General features: G+C 36.6%; 1 protein-coding gene across 1 annotated transcript in view; it reads right to left on the reverse strand.

The window, feature by feature from the left end:
- The window catches only part of COG6 (component of oligomeric golgi complex 6), a 65646-nt gene that overhangs the window by 27857 nt on the left and 17383 nt on the right, over window positions 1-20406 (reverse strand). Inside the window, exons 5-12 of the mRNA XM_068395192.1 lie at window positions 17930-18041; window positions 15100-15182; window positions 14789-14859; window positions 13517-13610; window positions 9789-9917; window positions 9585-9676; window positions 5188-5252; window positions 1043-1134 (exon numbers count right to left, since the gene is read on the reverse strand). Coding sequence (XP_068251293.1) covers window positions 1043-1134; window positions 5188-5252; window positions 9585-9676; window positions 9789-9917; window positions 13517-13610; window positions 14789-14859; window positions 15100-15182; window positions 17930-18041 — 738 coding nt within the window. The remainder of the gene's footprint in view (window positions 1-1042; window positions 1135-5187; window positions 5253-9584; window positions 9677-9788; window positions 9918-13516; window positions 13611-14788; window positions 14860-15099; window positions 15183-17929; window positions 18042-20406) is intronic.

Raw genomic sequence — 20406 nt, forward strand, 5'->3', positions numbered from 1 at the left:
ATCATTTCTCAAATTCATGTTCCCTTCATTAGGTGCACTTCTTCTATACAGAGGATTTTATTCAGCTGACAGAAGGTACCTCAATGGTCTTTAAACACTGTATCATTAGCAAGACAGGAAGCAACAGATAAGACTGCCTAAGATGTTCCATTTTAACATTTTCAATTGCACTAAGCTTTATAACCACTGGGAAACATAAACTTTGGAGACAGAAAAATGACAGCAAAAATCTTTCAGGTTTTTTTGATAATAAAATTAGGAATAGGTCTTATATGTGTTCTACCATAGACCTGTAGTGCCATCAGAATTTAGGATTTTAAATAGAGCGGGAGGTGCCCAAGAACCACTTATCCCAGTCTGCCCAATATCTAGATGTCTTTTCAGACAGAAAAGAAGCTCAGGTAGTAATACTAGTGATTCAAGTTCTCAGCAGTTCAATCCAGGGCTGCTGAGGAAGATTTTTCTGCTGTTGCTGTTTCCAACCAATATGAACTACTGCAAATGCCACAATGTATAAAACCAGAGGCATTGGCTTTTCTCCAGTTTCTGTGTTCCTGGTGGCATCTGGAAGGTTGGAAGATGACTGATGCACCTTCAACAGCGAGATACGGAATGAGACAAGCATCTTCCCAATAGAAAAATGCAACTGCCTAATTAGAAAAAATGGTATCAAAACCTAATTGTTTAAGGAAGAAAAGGAAAATTGGATTTCTGGAGATAATTTAATTCTAGCATTTTCTCAAAGTGGATTTGACTTTGTCATCTTATACGTTTTGTGTAGTTTTTTTGTATACTATTTGTATCTACACAGAACAATAAACAGTTTGTGTGGCAAATTGATGCTACATTCCAAAGCAGATTCAATATGAATCGAGGAATGACAACAGAGAAATGGCATCTGCTTGATATCATGCACATTTCTCCTTGATTCCATAGTAGAGAGTAAAAACTAAGCCACGAAAATACTCTTTTTACTATATTAATCTTTATAAATACAATAAAAAAAAAAGACATCTTTAACATACTTTGTAATTTCACATACCTGATTGTATGGTGGTAGAACTTGAGAAGATTAGAAATCTTGTACAGCAAAACTGCTCCTGGCTCGGCAACAATCACCTGCTCGATTCTAACCTGCAGAATAAAGAAATAAAAGCATCCTTCAGGTCATACATTTCAAAAGCCAATCTCTATGATTTCATATGCAATATATGTCTGATTTTTGAAAAATAAATTTAACCAGAAATGAATTTAAGAAGAGAATGTCCCGTTAACTATAACATTCTGCTTGAACAAAAGTGCTTCTTGGTTGCCAAGCCTTTGGGTAGAAAACAAGCAGGTGTATATATTCTTGAAAAAAAAAATTCAGAAAAAATCCCATTACCCTATAGATTTTTGTCGCAACTTGTCATTGAAAGTTTCAAAATAATGAGATCGTTTGATGGATTAATACCAGAACATAATGGAGTTCTCCCCAGCACTGAAGAGCAAGAACAGCTGCAAAGCTGCAAAATCCCTAAACTACAACAGTTGATCATTAGCATCATGCAGCAATTTAGAATATCCAAAGTATTAGGTATTTTACCCAAAAGACAAAATTTCACCTGGATTAACCTCTCCTTCACTTAAAGGAGAGATTGTATACCTCCTGCCAGTATTTAATTAGATATATTTATAACTAACAACCAGCTATGTTGACTGTTTATTTCAACCAGGAGATACTGGCTACACAGACCAAAACAGTGCTGACTGTCTTATAGTTGGACAGTTGATGTCTTGTCTCCGTGGTACACACAGTCTCAATCCACTCATAAAAGGCTGCCCCAGGGTCAATCTTTGGGCACTCATGAAGCAGTGATAGACAGTGACGTATAACTGCACTGTTCTCCCATGTGTCTGTGTATGAAAGGGCTACACACAAATCACCAGCCACTACCCGCTCCCCCAAGTTATTTCTCTGCTGTTCAACGGAGCACGATGTGCAGCAATGCCTTCTCATCAGAGCCAGCTGCAGGGAGAATTAACTAAGGTTATGCTTCCTCAACCCTCTCCCTTTGCATCTAAGTCAGAGACAAAAAAAAAAAGAATAATTTTTGACTCTTATTCGCAAAGCTCAATGCACAAACTTAATTTTAACACCCAGGTGAACTTTGCTTTTCAATACATATGTATATACAGAGGTATATATACAAATACTTATCTCCAATGTTGCATAAAAGTTCATTTGGGCAGGGATACTGAGTGTACTCTAAGTAGACAGCAAAAGAGAATAAGAAAGGCAGGGGAAAGAGGAAAATCAAAATACTGACAAAAGAATAAAAAATAGCAATAACTGAAAATAAAGAAAAGAATTAAGAAATAGAGAAAAAAACAGAATAGGCAGAAGGAAAGAAAAAAAGCCAAAAGATTTTAGGGTTAGGAAACAAAAATGAGAATTAAAAAAACAAAGCAGGAAAAGAAGCACTGCTGCTTCCCATACAGAAGTCTTCACTGCACAGGAGAACCGAAATTTGCAAGTGACTCAGGGAAGTCCTGGACTTACAGCCCTTACCGTTTCCCAATTCTATGTGTCCTGTAGTCAGCTGACCATAAAAGACTATGTGAAGTGTATGTAAGGCATCAAAAACATTTTCCTAGTTTTGACCTCATCTTAAGTGCTATAGAAAAGTTGAGGACCTTAATTTAAATGTTTTTAGGGTCCTCCTATTTCCATCTGAATCGAGAGGCCTGTGGTAAGATCTACCACAAGCAAGTACTCAGGATTCACCTGGATGCCTAAAACTCAAACCATTACCAGTAAGAAATGTGGACAATTTGTACTGCATATAAGCATAATCCTCCTTCAAAAGTAAGGAAACTGTATCATATTGTATATTCACATGGAAAGGCATAAACCAGTAAGAAAATTCTGCATAATTCTAAGTATTTAAAAGTGCTTGTGGAAATTCTATGACTAGGCTTTAATCAGGCTATTTCATACTTCAGCATCAGCTCAAATCAAAGTGACAGGTTTGCAAACATCAGCAGAAATCCACTAGAAAAACAGTATACTGTGGTGCCATATAACTACAACAAAGAGTGTTTTCCTGAACTTAATGCAGTTATTTTTCTTATTGTGGACAATCTTCAGAAAGAACAAAGTATTGTAGAAAAGACTCCTCCAAACTGAGTCTATTTTCGTTGTTCCTCTCAACACAACGGCTTGCAATTATCTAACTGCATTGTATGAAGCCTCTTCTGCTTGGGGGTTTTTGGGTTTTTTCCTGCTTTTTCTTTTGCTATGGAAGATTTCCCCAGGGGAAACAATAAGTACTACATATTTTACATTGGGAAGTCTAGACTGGCAGTGAATTAACTTAAGTTGCATTCTATTAAAATACAGAATACAATGGGAAGTCTTTAATTGTTCTTTTAGGTTTTTTTCACTTTTATTAGCACAGTAACTAACTACCGACAATATTTCGGGGATATTTCTACAGACAGCAGAAGCGCACAAGTGTAAAGAGTTTGGCAACCAAAATGGAAGGTATTCTATACCAAACTGTACAAATCACAAGTACTCAAGACCAAAATACCTCTGACTTACACAAAGGTTTGATTCTCTCCCTAAGTACTTTGTTGGAATGCACAGAAATACTGAACTCACACATCAGCATTCAGTATTAACAGAACTAAAGCATGCAAGAAGAACACAGAAAGCTTGCAAAGGTCTTTCCAAAAAGTTGTGATAATAGCTTGTTCGTCTAATATGACAGGTGTTTTTCAATAGGTCAAAAGCTAAAGCCTGTGAAGTATGATCATAATTGTATGGCAACAGGCACAAACTGAAACACAGGACGTTCCCTCTGAACATCAGGAAACACTTTTTTATTATGAGGGTGACTAAGCACTGACATAAGTTGCCCAGAGAGGCAGTGGAGTCTCCATCCTTGGAGACAGTCAAAAGCTGTCTGGACATGGTCCTGGGCAACCAGCTCTAGGTGGCCATGCTTGAGCAGGGGGTTTGGACCAGATGATCTCCAGAAGTCCCTGCCATCCTCAACCCTTCTGTGATTCTGTGATATTCTAAATGGCACTTCCTTGATTCTTACCTCTCTTCAGACCTTATCTCTTTCTTACCAGGAACTTATGTATAGTATTCAGAACCTACCTGTTAACATTTGAGACTAAGTATTTGGCAACTGGACACAGTTATTATAGCTACAGCATCCTAAAAGAAATTTATTTTAATAGTATTTAGTACACTATAGATTTTACTTTAAAAACACTTGAATATATCCACTGCATGGTCAGAAAATTATTGGTATCAGCTTCATCATGTCAATTATTTTATTTTGTGCTTATGTGAAGCACATCCAATAAGACAGTCATTTGATGGATCATTATTAATGATTTCTATCAAATGGGTCCCCTAAACTGACTAAGGCTCTAGCTTGAAAAAAAAACAACTGTGGAGGGATGCAACAGAAATACAGCAAATCAGGGTAGCATGAAGATGGTAAGTAGGAAACAATTTTTCATGGTCTCTTTTAGTAGAAGAGCAGGAGTTGTTAAACAAAACAAGAACAAAAGGAGCTGGCTTTTCACATAGCATACAGTTAAACCACACACTTCTCTCCTGCAGGATATGTTGTGAATACCAACAAATTATATCAGCTTGACATATTCATGTAAGAAAAATCTATTGAGGTCTATTAAATAACAAAGACAGTAGCTATGGCTCAGTAAGTCCTCAGCAAGTCCCCAAACAGGCAAGGAAACTATTCTACACAAGTATCATGACACAACTGCACATATGTTCTTCCCTAAGCATATGCTAGTGGCCACTATGAAAAACAGGGTAGTAAGTTAAATTGATTTTTCAGTTGACCCACTACAGCCATACCTATACTTGTATCCCAAAGCTAAATTTTTATACATAGGGACTCCTGACCTTTAGGGAAAGTGAAAGAAAATAAAGATACAGATTTAGTATCCTAGTATCTCTCAATATATGACTATTTAAACCAGGTATTTATGAACTATGGAATCTTTAATTTTGAAGGGTTTTATGATTCTCAAAGTTGAGAATCTAACTCTCAACTAAGGGTGATGAAAATACATTGCAGAGATGGGGACACAGGTTCTGGAAAAACATGACAGAACAATTCTTATATTTAGAATGCTAAGGAAAACAAAATACTTCACCTTCAGAGGCCTGCAGACACCTTCTGTGATATGCCCAACTACTTCTTGGATATTTTCTTCCACACCTACAGTTAACGCAAACACATGCTAAGATTATGCAAATGTAATTCTCTTTTCTTCAAAACTATAAAACAAATAAACAAATGTAGGAGGTACTCCTCCCTAAAAAGCATTATGAACTGCGTGTTCTTTTCTCCACAAGACTAGTTTACACTTCCACTGAACTTCAAATCTAGCCATTAAGAAATAGTTGCATGGCACAACAGAGTCCTGGAGAGTCATTACCTTATGCTATGCAATTGCTCAGTTGCTTCCTAGCACAACATAGTGCCTGGGGATTTGAGGGAGAAGGAGCAAGGGAAAGAATAAGTGATCTAGCAAGAAACTGTCACAGTAAGGCTCAATATTAGCACTCCATGAAACTAAACAGAAAAAAAAAGGCCAGTGAGATGCCCAAGGAGCAACACTACATACCCTCTTGAAAGGCCTGAACCGTAAACACACATGTCTGTCAGTGTTCAGTACTGACGTGCTCACAGCATTGTTACAAATTAAATCACCTATGTACCTCCACACTGGTGTGTGCTGCAGCATTACCAAACACTTCCTCCCCAGCCGCAATTGAAACTCATCTTTCACAGAACTATTACACAAAAGAGAATATTGCCCTATCTTATCACGGAACACACAAATGAATTGTTGCATGGCAACCAGTACTGTCATAAATCAATCAAACTGAAAGCAACAGATCTTCAAGCTCTCACTTCAGTAACAACTCAGAATAGATTTATGTAGACAGCAATACTTTAATTCTAATTTAAAACTTGTCAACAGGAGTTCATCTTCAGATGGGACCCATGCAATGAACAGTAAACAAACTGACTGTGACATGTGATGGAAGTCAGGTGACCTGAAGCTATATTTTGCAGATCTTATTTCAGACTAAAAGAGATTACCTCTGACAGTAAAAATTATAAAAGATCAGAGATCTGTGCCAATGTCTCTTTACACCAAGACACATGAAAAGCCACAGAAGCAGAAACACCCAAATTCAGGGTGGTGGCTGGAAAAATTTCAGCATACTAAATTGGTAAGATAATAAAAGTATGTTTATGTATTTGAGTATTGGTACCAAGGAAGAAAGCAAGATTACAAACCACAAGATGCATGGTCTTTTATGTAAGGACTAGCTCCCAGATACACCCTAACAATTTACACATTTTTTTTTTTTAGTAGGAACAGTCACACTTTTACTGTTCACCAATATAACAAGTAGCACCTAGCACATATTTGCAATAGTGTATCTAGACCAGGTTGACTTAACAGCAAGCTGTTGGGTATGAAAGTTTTAGCTGCAAAAATATACAAGTTCATATACGATGGGACATGGAATTACAATCTTGATGTATAGCATGCTTGTGCCTTCACACATACTTTCATGTCCAATTAAACTATTTTAGATTCGGCCAACAGTAAAAATAAGTTTTCCAGCACAATGGGTTATATAAGTCTTGAAAGTATTAGTATGTCACACTGACATCAAAGAATTGTGGAATTAACAACTCTTAGAGACCCAAAATCACTTTTAGAAGCCAGTTCATTACTGAAGATGCACTTCCAGCTGCCTGCTACACTCCCATATTATTTTTATTTGTGTATCCTTCTATAAGGGAGAGATCTTTCTTGAACTTTGTTTGGCTTCTGCTCCCTGGCTCGGTTCCTGTAACTCCATGAAAAACGGGTTTCTACTGCTTTTCTTAAATAGAATGCCTGCAATTCTCCTTTCCTTACACGTGCAAGAGCTCTGTAAGACTTTCTGTTAGCAGAATACCTAAGCTTCAAAGAAAAGAACCAGATGCTTTATGCTTGGCCACTACAATACAAAATAGTTAAACTTTTCTGAATGTGTTTTCAGTGCTTACAATTTTAATAGCATTTTTGGTCAGGTTAATTTTAAAGGGTTAACATTTGCGAGCTTAAAATTTTAAAACTTTTTAAAAGCTATTCTTCAATAGTTAGTTATGGGCTACATAGTTTATTGTCTTTAAAGTAAAAACTGGGATGGGAACATTTCTCCAAAAATGTGGCATTCACATAATTTTTCTTTCACTGGGACCAAATCCACTGTTATCTCACCCATAACTATACATGTGGCTTTTTTTTTTTTTAAGAAGACAAGGGAAGTTTTGGTGTAGCTGCAGTTCACCACATTCTCCATAGTCCTGAAATTATACAGTGCTTATAGAACTTAAACAGAAATCTGAACTCAGAAGAGAGACTTCTGAATTAAAATAATAAAATCTGTTCCATCTGCAAAAAGCTACTCAACTTAAAACTAAAGTTAAAACATTTGACTGTCCTATTATAGGGAAAGATCCTCCTTACCTAACTTTAGATGCCCAGTTAGGTTTCTTATTTATACTAGTTGCTTGGGCTCCCTCTGCAGGGAATGGAAAAAAACCCCGAAGAGTTGTGACAAAATTCTCCTACGTTAGGTCTAACTTTTGTTGGGAAGATTTGCCCTCTGGAGATGCAAATCTATGCCATTATCTTTAACTGCAAATAAACAAGATGTCCACTTTTCAAATGGCTAAGTAAAATTAACTCAATCTCTGCTGTAGCCTGCACAACCAGACACCTGAAGACTGTACGATAGTATAAGGAATTCAACTTGAACCTCTCAGCACCATAGACACTGTACTCACTGATTACCCACTACCAACTCAGGATCTATATTTTATAAAAAGCATATAATTTCAAGGTACTTCATAAAGCTGCACTTCCCATAAATAGTACCAGTGGTACCCCATTAAGTACTGTTCTGTCTTACAGATCTTAATGCATAGCCTTCCTTGTCATCAAAAAAACTCCCCAAAGATGCAGAGGAATAGTTAATGGACAGCATCTCCCAGGCTTTGTTGCTCTCAGTATGAAGCTAAGAATCGCTCTTCACATTTCTTGAAAACTGTACAACAGCGATGGCAAACCCATTCCTGGAGAGCTTAGGAAAACAGATTTCTGCTTCAGACAGAAATATTGAATCTCTTGTTTATACTAGTCTCTTGGGAAAAAAGTTTTGGCTTGGTGATATTTTTTAAAATTTCTCCCCAAAACATTTATATACTCTGCATTCTCAAGTAGTTTACTCTGATCTATGGCTGAAATGTTCTAAATATATATAATTATGTGATCATTCATCTCAGCCTGACTTCCTGCCAGAAGGCCAAGGGATTTAATAGTTAAATAAAGCATGCACAAGGAGGTGGGAGAATTTCAAAACAGAATGCAGGTCTGGGCAGCAGCAGTAGCACAGTCTACAGCTGAACCAGATACTGTATCATCCTCCATGGGGCCAGCTTTTCCTGAAGGACTCCCCAATTACAGCAGAAGCATCAATCATCTACAAAGAACTGCCTTTTTCTCTATCATACAACCACCACGAGGCCTGCTTTCCTGTCTCCCTGAGATACTGTCGTAAATAATATTAAATTCACTTCTATAGTACACTGTAATTGTAGTTAAAAAACAGCAACATTCTTTCGGTTTGATTTACAACAGTTCCTAAACAGTCTCCTTGCTCGTATGCTGTTAATTAGGAAAGCCATTAATACTTCCAGCAGTAGGGAAAATGATAACGTAAATTAACTTTAAATCCCAGAGCAGGACTCAATCATGTACAGTCTGAAGAGCTCACCAGATACAGATCAAATGTAAATTCTTACACCAAGTTCTTATAACAAGTCTTTCGCTAAAGCTATGGAGGCACATCATACTACAGCTTCTACAGGTTAAAGGTCTTAAAAATATAGGTCCAATGTACTTAGAAGAAAGCAAAGGGCCTGAAGAATAAGCATGAGAATCTGTAGTTCCATTAATAAAGAAGAGCTTTCACATTAAAAAGCTTCACGTGTCTGAGTGGTCTACTTTGACCTCTGTAAACCTATAATGATATGTTACATGACAGAAGAAAATTCCATTTTACTTGTAGCATAGAAGGAAGAGAATTATAGGAAGAAGGAATTACATTTTTAAAATTTACTAAACAAATGAGCAAGGCATAACATGTCAACATGTCAATAAGCAACTCTACGACACTGTTTTCAGAGAGGTATGTATTCATATACATTAGAGATAATTTTTGAGCTCTCAACTACAGACTAAAATGTCCCTTTGTAAATTTAGTGTAAATCTATTATAAGCACAGTAAAATTAAAAGAGTGCATTTTGAAATACTCTTCTTCATCAAGGGCTTTCTTCTAGCAAAATGCAACCACCAGCTATTCTGAAATTATTTCCAGGAAAATGCAGCCCAGCCTAAGAAATTAATCACACTGTCTGGCTTATCACAAACTTATTTCCTATCACTTCCCAATTTATGTTTTAAAATCTAGTACTACCTTGTATAGTTACAAGCTTTAACATAGCTTCTAGGTGTTCCTTTTCAGAAGCTGTAGCTTGATGCAACCAGGCCAGCATGTCTCCTACATACCTAAACAAAGAGAGATATTTCTGTGTAAACTGGCAGTTTATGGTGTCAGGAATTCAAAGTGCCAACACGCAAAAGAAGGACTATTTCATATACATTCTTGCGAGTACTGTACCTCAGAGGATCGTGGGAGTGCATTTCAATAGGGCGGGGAGTACCTCCCAGACCTCCTCTAGTAAGAGCATCTATAAAGCCACGAACTACAGCACTCCTCCTAGCTGTTCCAAACTCGTCCAAAGTGTACCTGTTATTGAAACATAAAAATGGGTAACACAAAACAGTTCACCTCAGCACAGTTTAGTAGCTCAACTTTGCAGTTAATACGAGTAACCGCGTTTGGTACTCTTGTATCAATGCTTCTCCTATGAAGTATTCAAAACCTTCTGATTTTCTTGACTCCTCTAAACAGATACTAAAGATAACTTTTCCTGACACTCCCATTCCCTTACCACACAAATAAAAAAACAAATGAAAAATCAGCTTTTCCATTTTTGTATTTATACGCATGTATTGACAGGTCTAGGACTCCTGTTCACATGTGGTCCAGTTGACTGACAGAAGCAACAACTTATTGCACCACAAACAAGGCTTTCTCCTTCTTCGTCTAGGCCACCACATGACTAGTAGCAAAAAAGTTGTTTTCATTTGATAGTTGTTCACTGGTTTTAATCAAATGGGTCTTAGTTACATATTTAATGGAGGGACAACTACAGCCCAGAGTGCATAAACGCAACTGGCTTGCTGGTAGTAAAGGAGGTACCAAGAACATACACAAGGCTTATTTTTGAGCACGTTACCTTCCTGTTGGGTTGCAGCACAATAGCAAGTGAAGGATGGGAAATGAACACTGCTAACATCCCTGTTACATCTGCTTAGAAATAGGATTTTTGCAAGGCATAGAACTCTCATTTAAAAAAAAAAAAAAAAAAAAATTTAAGCATTTTGAACAAAACACATAAACTAGAAAGGAGAAAAAGAAAATACACACCACAGTTTATTTTTCCGATAAAACTGAAGAAATGCCAAAGAGTAAGCATGGTGTCACTTACCAATGACACCCAGCAGCTGAACAGATATAAAAATAATAATAATAAAAAGCACGTTACTCACCGACTAAAGTTAAATGCATACTGCAATCACAATTAAACAGATGTGGAGAACAAAATACAAAAGAAAATAACATTCTGTTTCAAATATGTTCCAAACCTAAGTTTCAATTAGATTCCTATTATGCTATAAAAAGTCCAAGTGATCCTTCAGATTTGCTCTTATCAATCTATATTGCCATTTGAGAGAGGGGTGAAAAAGCACACTGAAAAATCCTGAAATTTCAGTTTAAATCTTTTTCTTCATACACTGTACTTGTTAACTCAGAGAGTAAATATCTGCAATTTAAAAAAAAAAACTGATGAAAAATTTTTTTAATAAATTACTATTTACAAAAATTATGCAATTAAAAGTGGGAGAGATCTGGGACCTGCTGACTACCCACAGTCCAGGAATAGCAGCATTGCAGTGAAAAATCTCAAGTGTTTGTAGAAACCAGCTAAGCTTTTTTTTTTTTCCCCTCCAATAAGCAGCTATATAATAGATCAGTAAAACTATAGCAGCAAAACAGATCTTGTGATCTTATTAGTTTTGAAAACAGCAGTTAATAATGATAATTTTGTTTTAAAAAGAAAAACTACTATTTTTCCTTTTGCTCGCAGTAGAACAGGGTAGAACTATAACAAAATCCTGCATCTTAAAAAAATTCAGTATTAACTATTATTTACATCAGCAACACAGTATTTACTACTATGTTATTACATGTATTCATGCTAGAGGAAGAAAACAACATCTAGATTCTTTTCAGCCCAGCTTCAATTCTTCAAAAACCCAGTAAAGTAATGATCACTGCGGGGACAGGAAGAAGGAGGAGAAAAAGCTTTGAATATCAGAGTGGAGGACTGAAAAGGAGCACTGCTTTGAGCTATGACTCCATGTATTTTCTACAAAACAGTTTTCAATTTTTCTGTTAGAAACAGGAAGTGGAAACCAAACTGAAATGTTTATTTCAGTTCCCAAAAGTCCATCCACGGTGCAAACTTTCTGCCACTTTAAAGTCAGCAAGACATAAGTCAATATAAGAAAACAAGAATTTGTAGTTTTGTTTCTAAACTCCTGCCCTTCTCCATCTTACTCACTTTCATCCAATTAAATCACAGTATTTATGAGATGTAAGGGCAGTGATTTGGAGGAAGAGTGTTTAGTTCACACAGCAGTGTTTATATGCATAAAACCAACAACAATTTAAAATTACTTTCTTCTATGACATAATTTTTACATTTTGAACTCACTATTTTGCTACGTCCTAAAGGTGTACAAAAATTTTTGGAACAAACTAAACCTTGAGATCTAAAACGTAAAGCATCAATACTGCAATTTTGACAATACTGCTGTAGCAAGTAGTTAAGCATCATAATCTATATTGAGAGATATATGGTTGCATCTTCTACAGTAATGTTTACTTTTGCCTTTTTGGCAGAAAAAGTCCTACTACCAAGTTCTACCTTTGGTAATACTAGTACTGAGGTTTGTGAGAGAGGTCAGAAGAAAAATAAAGTCTCTTGTAGATTAATTTTAAACTGGCTAGCTGTGGGTTTATACAAAAGATGTTTTTTCTAAGAAAGCAAAACAATGGTTTTATGACATTTGAAAGTAATGTAATTTATAAAATATTTATTACAGAAAATATAAACAGTATCTATAAAGAATCCTGTAAAACATTGTGAACACAGTTGTGACTGATCCTTTGCAGCTGTGAAAGAGGGCCTGGAGGAGAGAATGCAAGGATGGACTCCGCAGTCCCTGGCTATGGCCCGATGTACTGCAACGCACCACATGCAATAGTTGGGGAGGTCGAGCGACACTATCTCTCCCTCAAATTAACTAGCAGAACTGACTGAGCATGTCAAAAAGTGCACTCTCTCTCATACTGACAGGATTTTTAAGGTCCACTTGTGCTACACATTTTCCCCATTAATTGCCCCACGGAGATTTACAGTGTCACATATCTACACCTTCGCATGTTTGACACTCAAAGACAAGCCTAGCCTTTGAAAGACAGCCTAGTACTCTGCTGTCCTAGATGCCTGTGGCTAAAAGTAATTTTCAATAGCTGCAAAATGTGATGAATGCATTTAAAAAAAAAAACCCAAAACTAAAAAGCAAAGAAGTGTAAGTAGTACCTCTTCAGCTATGGTCACACCAAAAAAAACCAGTTCTTGCAGTGCCACCTCGTGGTTACCTGTCTCTACTAACTACCATTTCATTTACATTAAGAAGTGCCTTCAGCAAATTCTGAACAAGAACTAAACAGTAGTATATTTTATATATACATCAAAAAGTACCCTTACAGTTTAGAGGCCATATGTAGTAGATTGGTTTTAATAGATTACTGTACAAACTCATCAGGAAAGACTTTCTTACTACCAGGAGACTTCAGTAAAGCTAATGAGCCTTTATCAGTTTTTTACTTTGGGAATTTAAATGAGACAATCACATGCTTTGGAGAGCATTTTTTTCTTCAGAAAAACGCTATAAGAGCAGCAGAAATTCACAATTCATTTAGATTAAAATAAAAACAGTCTGACATTTTACTTTAATTAGAAACCAGTAAGTTGGAAAAAGTCCAATGACATTTACTGTACCAAAATTATGTCAAAAAGACTACTGAAATTTAAAGATCTGACACAAGACTAAATCATCACCGTCCTTGGCACTGTAATTCATGTCTATCTTTAAATCTTATAGGCTGGAAATACTCATTTCTGTTCAAGATAATCATGAACATTTACTTACTTATACAGGACAGGTCTATCTTGTAAGGCTTCCATGGCTTGAGCGAGAACAGGAGAAATGTCACATGATTCTTGCGTCAAAGTCCTGCATTCATCTATAAAATAGCAACACAGATAAAAGTGCATTCTTTACGCTGGAATACCTTTTTTAACGAGGTGTCAAATAAGAAAATGAGTCAAAAACTCAGGCTTTTGATTTTGAATTGAAGCCTTCAGAATATGCTATCTGGTCTAGTTCATGTTAATGTAATTAAATTCCCCCATAAGCAGTACTTCGCTGTAAAATGGATGTCCATCACAAATCTCAAAAATAACAAAAACTAAAGGAAGCTTAGTATTTGGTTGCGCCCACGTACAAATGTTAAATCATTCAATCATCAGAATTCTGTCAGGCTCCTTTATAACTCTTTACCGTAATCTACTAAGAAAAACGGGAGCAAGTACTTCAGCAAGTTTGTTTTGGTTTTTGTTTTGGGTTTGTTTTTCTTTTTTTTTTTTTTTTTACTTTTATCACATTAACTATATAATCTTGTGTATTCCATGCAAGAATGTGGAAATCATATAAACTAAATCAAACACTGGCATAAAATTGATGAATTTTCATTAGGGTGAAACCACAACCATTATTTGAGGCTTCAACATCCACTGAAGAACAGCTAACAAACATATCACATTGCAGCAGCTTTTTTTCACAAATCTTCCTGTCAATGTCTTGGGAGAAGAGAGAAGTAATACAAAAGCATCTACATTTAACACTATAAAGATGTTACATAGAACACTGACAATTGGATCCAGAGTATATATGTGAAAAAATAATCATCTACTACCATTCAAAAGAGCATTCTGATAAAATAAGGCTTTTTCTTCTCCCTTTTTCAAAGGTAACAAGCCACTCCTCACACTAAACTAGATCTAACTACCAAATTGTCAAAACCAAGAACTTCCCTGTGACCTGCAAGAAAATGAAATGCAATACACTTAACAATTTGTTTAGACTATCAAACTGTAGCTGTTCTCTGTGGAAAATCATCTGAAAATACAAATAATACAGTTTTACAAACAGAGATGAGACAGGCCCAAAAAAGGAAAGAATCTCCAGTTAACTATTTGGTTCACAAAAACTAGCTTTTAGACAAACCTTTCACTAAGAAAGAAACCCAAAGACTTGTTAATGAATCTTGGAAAGGGTTTTTTGCTGAGTTCAATTCACACCAAGGAATTAAAGGAATCATCATAATAATATTCATAAACATAAAAACATTCTTAGTCCTACTTTGAGTCCATCTGTAAAGTCGTTCATAAGATGTCTCTTGCAGTAAAGCCATCTGTTCCATAATTTCCAAGCTACAAGACGAAAAAAGATCTTATTTGCAAATACTATTTTAGGTAGTACTAGCAAAGGCATGTACAAATCAAACAAAACATACCATTATTAAAATTATGAAAAATCAGAAATATGTCAGTATTCTTTCTTTTTATGTGAATTACTCTGTATGGTCATATGAAGTAAAGAGTAAGACCTTACTGTAACTTCTCCTTTTAACTAATAAATGGCTATCTTGCACTCATTTAAAAAGCACTCACCCCGCCCTCTGCTGATTTGTCCGGAGGAGAATCTTGACATCATCGTGAATTTGCTTTACTCTTCCCAAAGCCTTGAAAAAATCCTAATTAAAAAAAAAAAAAAAGCAGCCTTTAAAAGCAGTAACTTCTCCTTCAAATCTCTAGCACTCTAGTCCCTGTTTCAATTCCATATTTATTTTCCTTGCAGGTCTGTGTTCCAAGTGCTGCTTTTAAAATACAAGCCCCCTCCTCCCTGCATCTCACCCTTCATTCCACCTTAGGATTTTTTTCTTTCCCATTGCATCATGCCCTTCTTCCACACACAAAACCAAACCAAAAAATATTAATAGCAGCAAAGATCTGTTTTTTTACCTGTCTTTTATGCTTCATGTGTGTGTTTCATATTTATTAGTTACCACTTTGGGGACATTTTGAGGACATGACTATGCATTCCATCATCTTCTCCCCATTAACATTAGCAACTAAATAGCAACCGGAAACATTATGAAGTACAATGATTACAGGTTGATATTTTTTGTTTTCATATAATGGGATAACAATTTCTAAGAAAAATCAAACTTTTGCAATAGACTAGACCAAAGTTTTCCAAGACAATCTTTCCCCCCTAAATAAATCAGCAGCAGTGGAAAAAAAAAAAACAAAAAACCAAAACAACTAGAAGACATGGACATATAGCCAAAAACGTTATTTTTTTACTGTTTCAGAGAGCAAATGGAAATCCACGAAGACTTTCAAACACAGGTCTTGTTATGAACTCATCTTTCAAATATCATGGGGGAGACTGAAGAACTCAGATAACTGTTTGTTACACCTTTTGTGACTTGAACACAGTTTGCCTCAGGAAAATAAGAGTTCCATGCCAGCTCAAGTCATATACAAATACACATATTCTAGTAGTCATGATTTAACCTACTGCCTTGCACCAACTGTGTTGAAGGTCATATGTTTATAAAAACCCAAATCACTCCTCCTTCAGGAAAAAAAAAAATTAAAAATTCCCAAAACAGAAGGCTGACCAAAAATGTTTTAAGGACGCTGTCAGATTCTATCATAGGAAAAAGCACACACACGATTTTTCTGAAGTCTGCCATTTCAGTAGCACAGCTATGATTATAACCTCAGTTACCTGAGGAAGGGGAAACACAACCCCCATTTTTAAAAAGGGAAAAAAGGAAGACTCAGGCAACTACAGGCCAGTCAGTCTCACCTCTGTGCCCAGCAAGATCATGGAGCAGATCCTCCTGGAAACTATGCCAAGGCACATAGAAATCAAGGAGGTGACTGGTGACAGACAACATGGTTTCACTAAGGGCAAATGCCTGACAAATTTGGTGGCCTTCTACGATGGGGTTATAGCGTTGGTGGATAAGGGAAGAACAACTGATGTCATCTACCTGGACTTGTGCAAAGCATCTGACACTGTCCCGCACAACATCCTTGTCTCTAAATTGGAGAGACATGGACTTGACGGATGGACGGTGGATAAGGAACTGGCTGGATGGTCACACTCAAAGAGTTGCAGTCAACGTCTCGATGTCCAAGTGGAGACCAGCGACAAGTGGCGTTCCTCAGGGGTCGGTATTGGGACCGGTCCTGTTTAACATCTTTGTTGGCGATATGGACAGTGGGATTGAGTGTGCCCTCCGCAAGTTTGCCGATGACACCAAGCTGTGTGGTGCGGTCGACATCCTGGAGAAAAGGGATGCCATCCAGAGGGACCTGGACAGGCTTGAGATGTGGGTAAGTCTACAAACTTATTGAGGGTGCAGTCAATCCCCTCATCCAGATTGTTGATGAAGATATGAAGGAGAACCGGCCCCAATACTGAGCCCTGAAGAACACCACTTGTGACTGGCCGCCAACTGGATTTAACTCTATTACCACGTCTCTTTGTATCAAAAGGACTAACCCTTGTTCTTCTGTGAACCAAGCACTGAATAAACGGCACAGTATTGCTGTCAGTGTTCCCTGCAACATGTGCTTTTTAGAAACCTGAATGTTCTTTCATGGTAATAGTTGGTACAAAAGCATACAGCAATTAATCAAGTGCACAATCATTTAACGCATTCCATATATGCTTTCATTAGCACTGTTTATGGTTATCTGTTCCATGTCTTTAATAATCCTTTAACTGCAAACAGGATGACTGTGGAAACGAGATAGTATGTCTCAGTAGGTAGTCTACATTTAAGTGAAGGTTTCTATGCAACTACAATAATAAAAATCTATTAAGTGTACTCAATTTTCTCGTTACTCAGTTTGCTTTTACTGCAGAACAATATGCCTTCTTATCCAAACCATAAGCATATTCAAAAACTTGTTTTGGAAGGTGGCTAAAAGTGAATCAGCACCTAATACCTTCATCAACCAAATAATAACGAGGGAAAGTCAGCTTCTATTGTTTCAAGTCACTGAATATCTATATATATGCATATGCAAAGTACACACACACATGCACAAGGGTAGTACTACATATTACTGAAGCACTGAAAATTTCTCATTTGCTTTATTTGAGTGTGATTAAGTTTTAAAACATCTTCACTGAAAATTCAGGCTTTATAAAGGTCTTTTTGAAGTGTAGAACCTCATGATAGCTCATTTGCCCCTTGAACTCATTAAACAAACTAGAATTTAATGTTGATTTTCTTTCTTGTTACTTGAATCTTTCATCACACATTTCAAACTCATCAGAAATTCACCATTCTGTTAAAAGGTACATTCCTCCATAAAAAATTAAATTACAAGCTGATAATAAGATCTCATGTACAATTCAGCTAGGACGCTTCTATATTTTAGTTCAGGGCAAAGCTTTTAATGTTCATTGAGTTACCTCAGTAATTGGCTCATCTTTTGTGCCTCGAAGGAGGTTCATTTCATCTGGTGTCAGTTGGAATTTTGCTATGAATGCGTCTGCAACTTGTGCTTTCATTTCTAGTCTCTGACTGTAATAAAGCAAAACGAGGACATTACCTTTTTATGCTTATCTCAGATTTATTTTGCATATTCATACTTTTGGAAATATAATTAGCATTAGAAATCAATGTTATTAAATTCTAATAGTACATTCTTGCCATGAAACACTTGAGTTGCATCTTCACATACAATTTTCTATTAAGCTTACATAGATTACTGAATAAAGACAATACAAAGGTAAGTTAGCACATTTGAAAACTAGTAAGTTCTTTAAAAAAACATTTCTTTAATGTTTGTATCACAAGTTATCTAATCCAGATACTTTTTGCTTGTACAGTTGTAATGCTTGCAGTTATTTCCTTTTAAGTTCATCAAGGAAAGAATGGGGTCTCAGCTCATGTTTTCAGAGACACAAAACAAAGGTGTAGCACCCAAAATGAGAAAATAATCATTAGATTAATCCACTTTTCTGTAAAACAGATCCATTTCTTTTTAACAACATATAGTTGGGCTACAAATTTACTAATCTAACAAGCAATCAAAATGTAATGGCTCATTCTCTTGTTGATTACCCTCCCTGAAATAAACACAGCAGGGATGTAACACGCAAACGCCATCTCGTGGGCAGCATCTTTTTGCACACATTTTGTTACACACCTTACAACCACAGAAGGACCCAAAGGAATAGTTTCATTCCAAAGGAAGAGACTGGAATTCCTGTAGCAATGGAAAAATTGCTCAGACTGTGGTTTGAGCACACAGCATTCCGGGAAATAAAGACTACTTTTTTCAGGACATTGAGAAGACACTACTTAGTTATTTGTAGAAGAACAAGGCTCAATTACTTTAAGACCATTTCAGCTTCCAATATAATTACTGCAAGATAAATACACTGTTATTACAGGGTTGTAATACAGGTAAGTACACTTCTAATACTGACTGCAATAATTAAATTTCCTTGCAAGATCAAAGCTTGAAAAGTAAGCTTTTACTTATTTACCCCTTCTCTACTATCCAACTAGAGCCTGGACTGCATTCAGCTGAAGAAGCACGGAAAACTGGCTTCCCTTCTGCAGACATCGATGGCTTTTCCATCCTGCAGTTCCACAAACTTTTAGAGATCAGATGAAGTGTTTCACAATTGTCAGTGCTCTAGCATACTGAACAGTGAGAATGAAGGGAATATAAAATCTAACAGTGTTTTAATAGTATAATTTATGAAAATCAAAGGGGAAAGCAACCCAGTACTTTTAAGTTACACAGAAGACACATAAACAAAAAGAAAAACCAAAAACTCATATGCTTTCATACCACATCTTTAACTGATAAGTCATGTTTCCCCCAGGTTCTATGCAGATGTGTCTGTTTGGCCTTTACATTGACAGTTTTGCAATGATTAAAATCCATCTGTATGTCTGTTCAATTTTCTCTAACTAAACCCTACACCTGCAAATTCAAGGTCTTCATGAAGCTGAATCTTTCTCAGGGAAGGAACAACAGTGATGGAGGATAATTTTGGCAATGACAGCAGATGCATCCATGAGAAATTATAGTACTTTCCAAGCAATCTGGTGGCAGCTCACTGCAAGTGAGGAAGGACAGGCAAGAAGTCTAAAAAGGGAGGGCTCAAGAGTGCATAGGCACCTTGGAAATGAGAAAATGCAGGTACAGGAAGAAAAGGTGGGAAAGGTATCTGCAACAGAGAAAAGAGATTGAGAAGCGTCATGGTGGTTTGGCAAGGAGGTAGATGGAGTCAGTTTTCTAGCACAATGAATGGGGCATGGGAAAAAAGAGGTTTAGGAGAGAATGGAAAGTATCAAAAGCCTCTGGGGGCAGAGAGAGGAGAGCTGTGAGGTGACAGGTCTGAAGGGATTGAAGTTATTCCTGCCCCATCTTCTCTTTGAATGACTTTAAATATCTCATATCAGGGTGAGGACACACAAGAGTATCTTCAAACCTAAACAGAGCTGGCACTGTTTTCCAACCCCAGTGATATGTTTTTCTGACACAGAAAGCATGTTAGACCTCACTGTCAAAGGAGAATGGAAGAATACCATTTTGAACACACTCAGTAAATTTTCAGCAGCAAGATTAGGCAATAAAATCTGAAGAGAAGCAACCATGGTGTAATTTCAGCTGGAGGCAGAGGAAAAAATATCAAGAGAAGCTGTCTGCAAAACATACTCACAAGAATTAACACATAGCAGGATACTAACAAAAGAGTATTTTTAATTAAATATTAGGCTTGTGAGAGATTTTCTTATGACAACTACGTCACTCTCACAATACACCTGAAAGATGGATCAGGTCTGCTCTGTAGTAATACATTCCATCATTGCAATGATGTCTGAGACATGCTGCTTAGGCTGCCTCAGCCATCCCTGCTCTCTACTG

The sequence above is a fragment of the Nyctibius grandis genome, chromosome 2 (assembly GCF_013368605.1).
Source record: "Nyctibius grandis isolate bNycGra1 chromosome 2, bNycGra1.pri, whole genome shotgun sequence".
In the NCBI taxonomy this organism is placed as follows: Eukaryota; Metazoa; Chordata; class Aves; order Nyctibiiformes; family Nyctibiidae; genus Nyctibius; species Nyctibius grandis.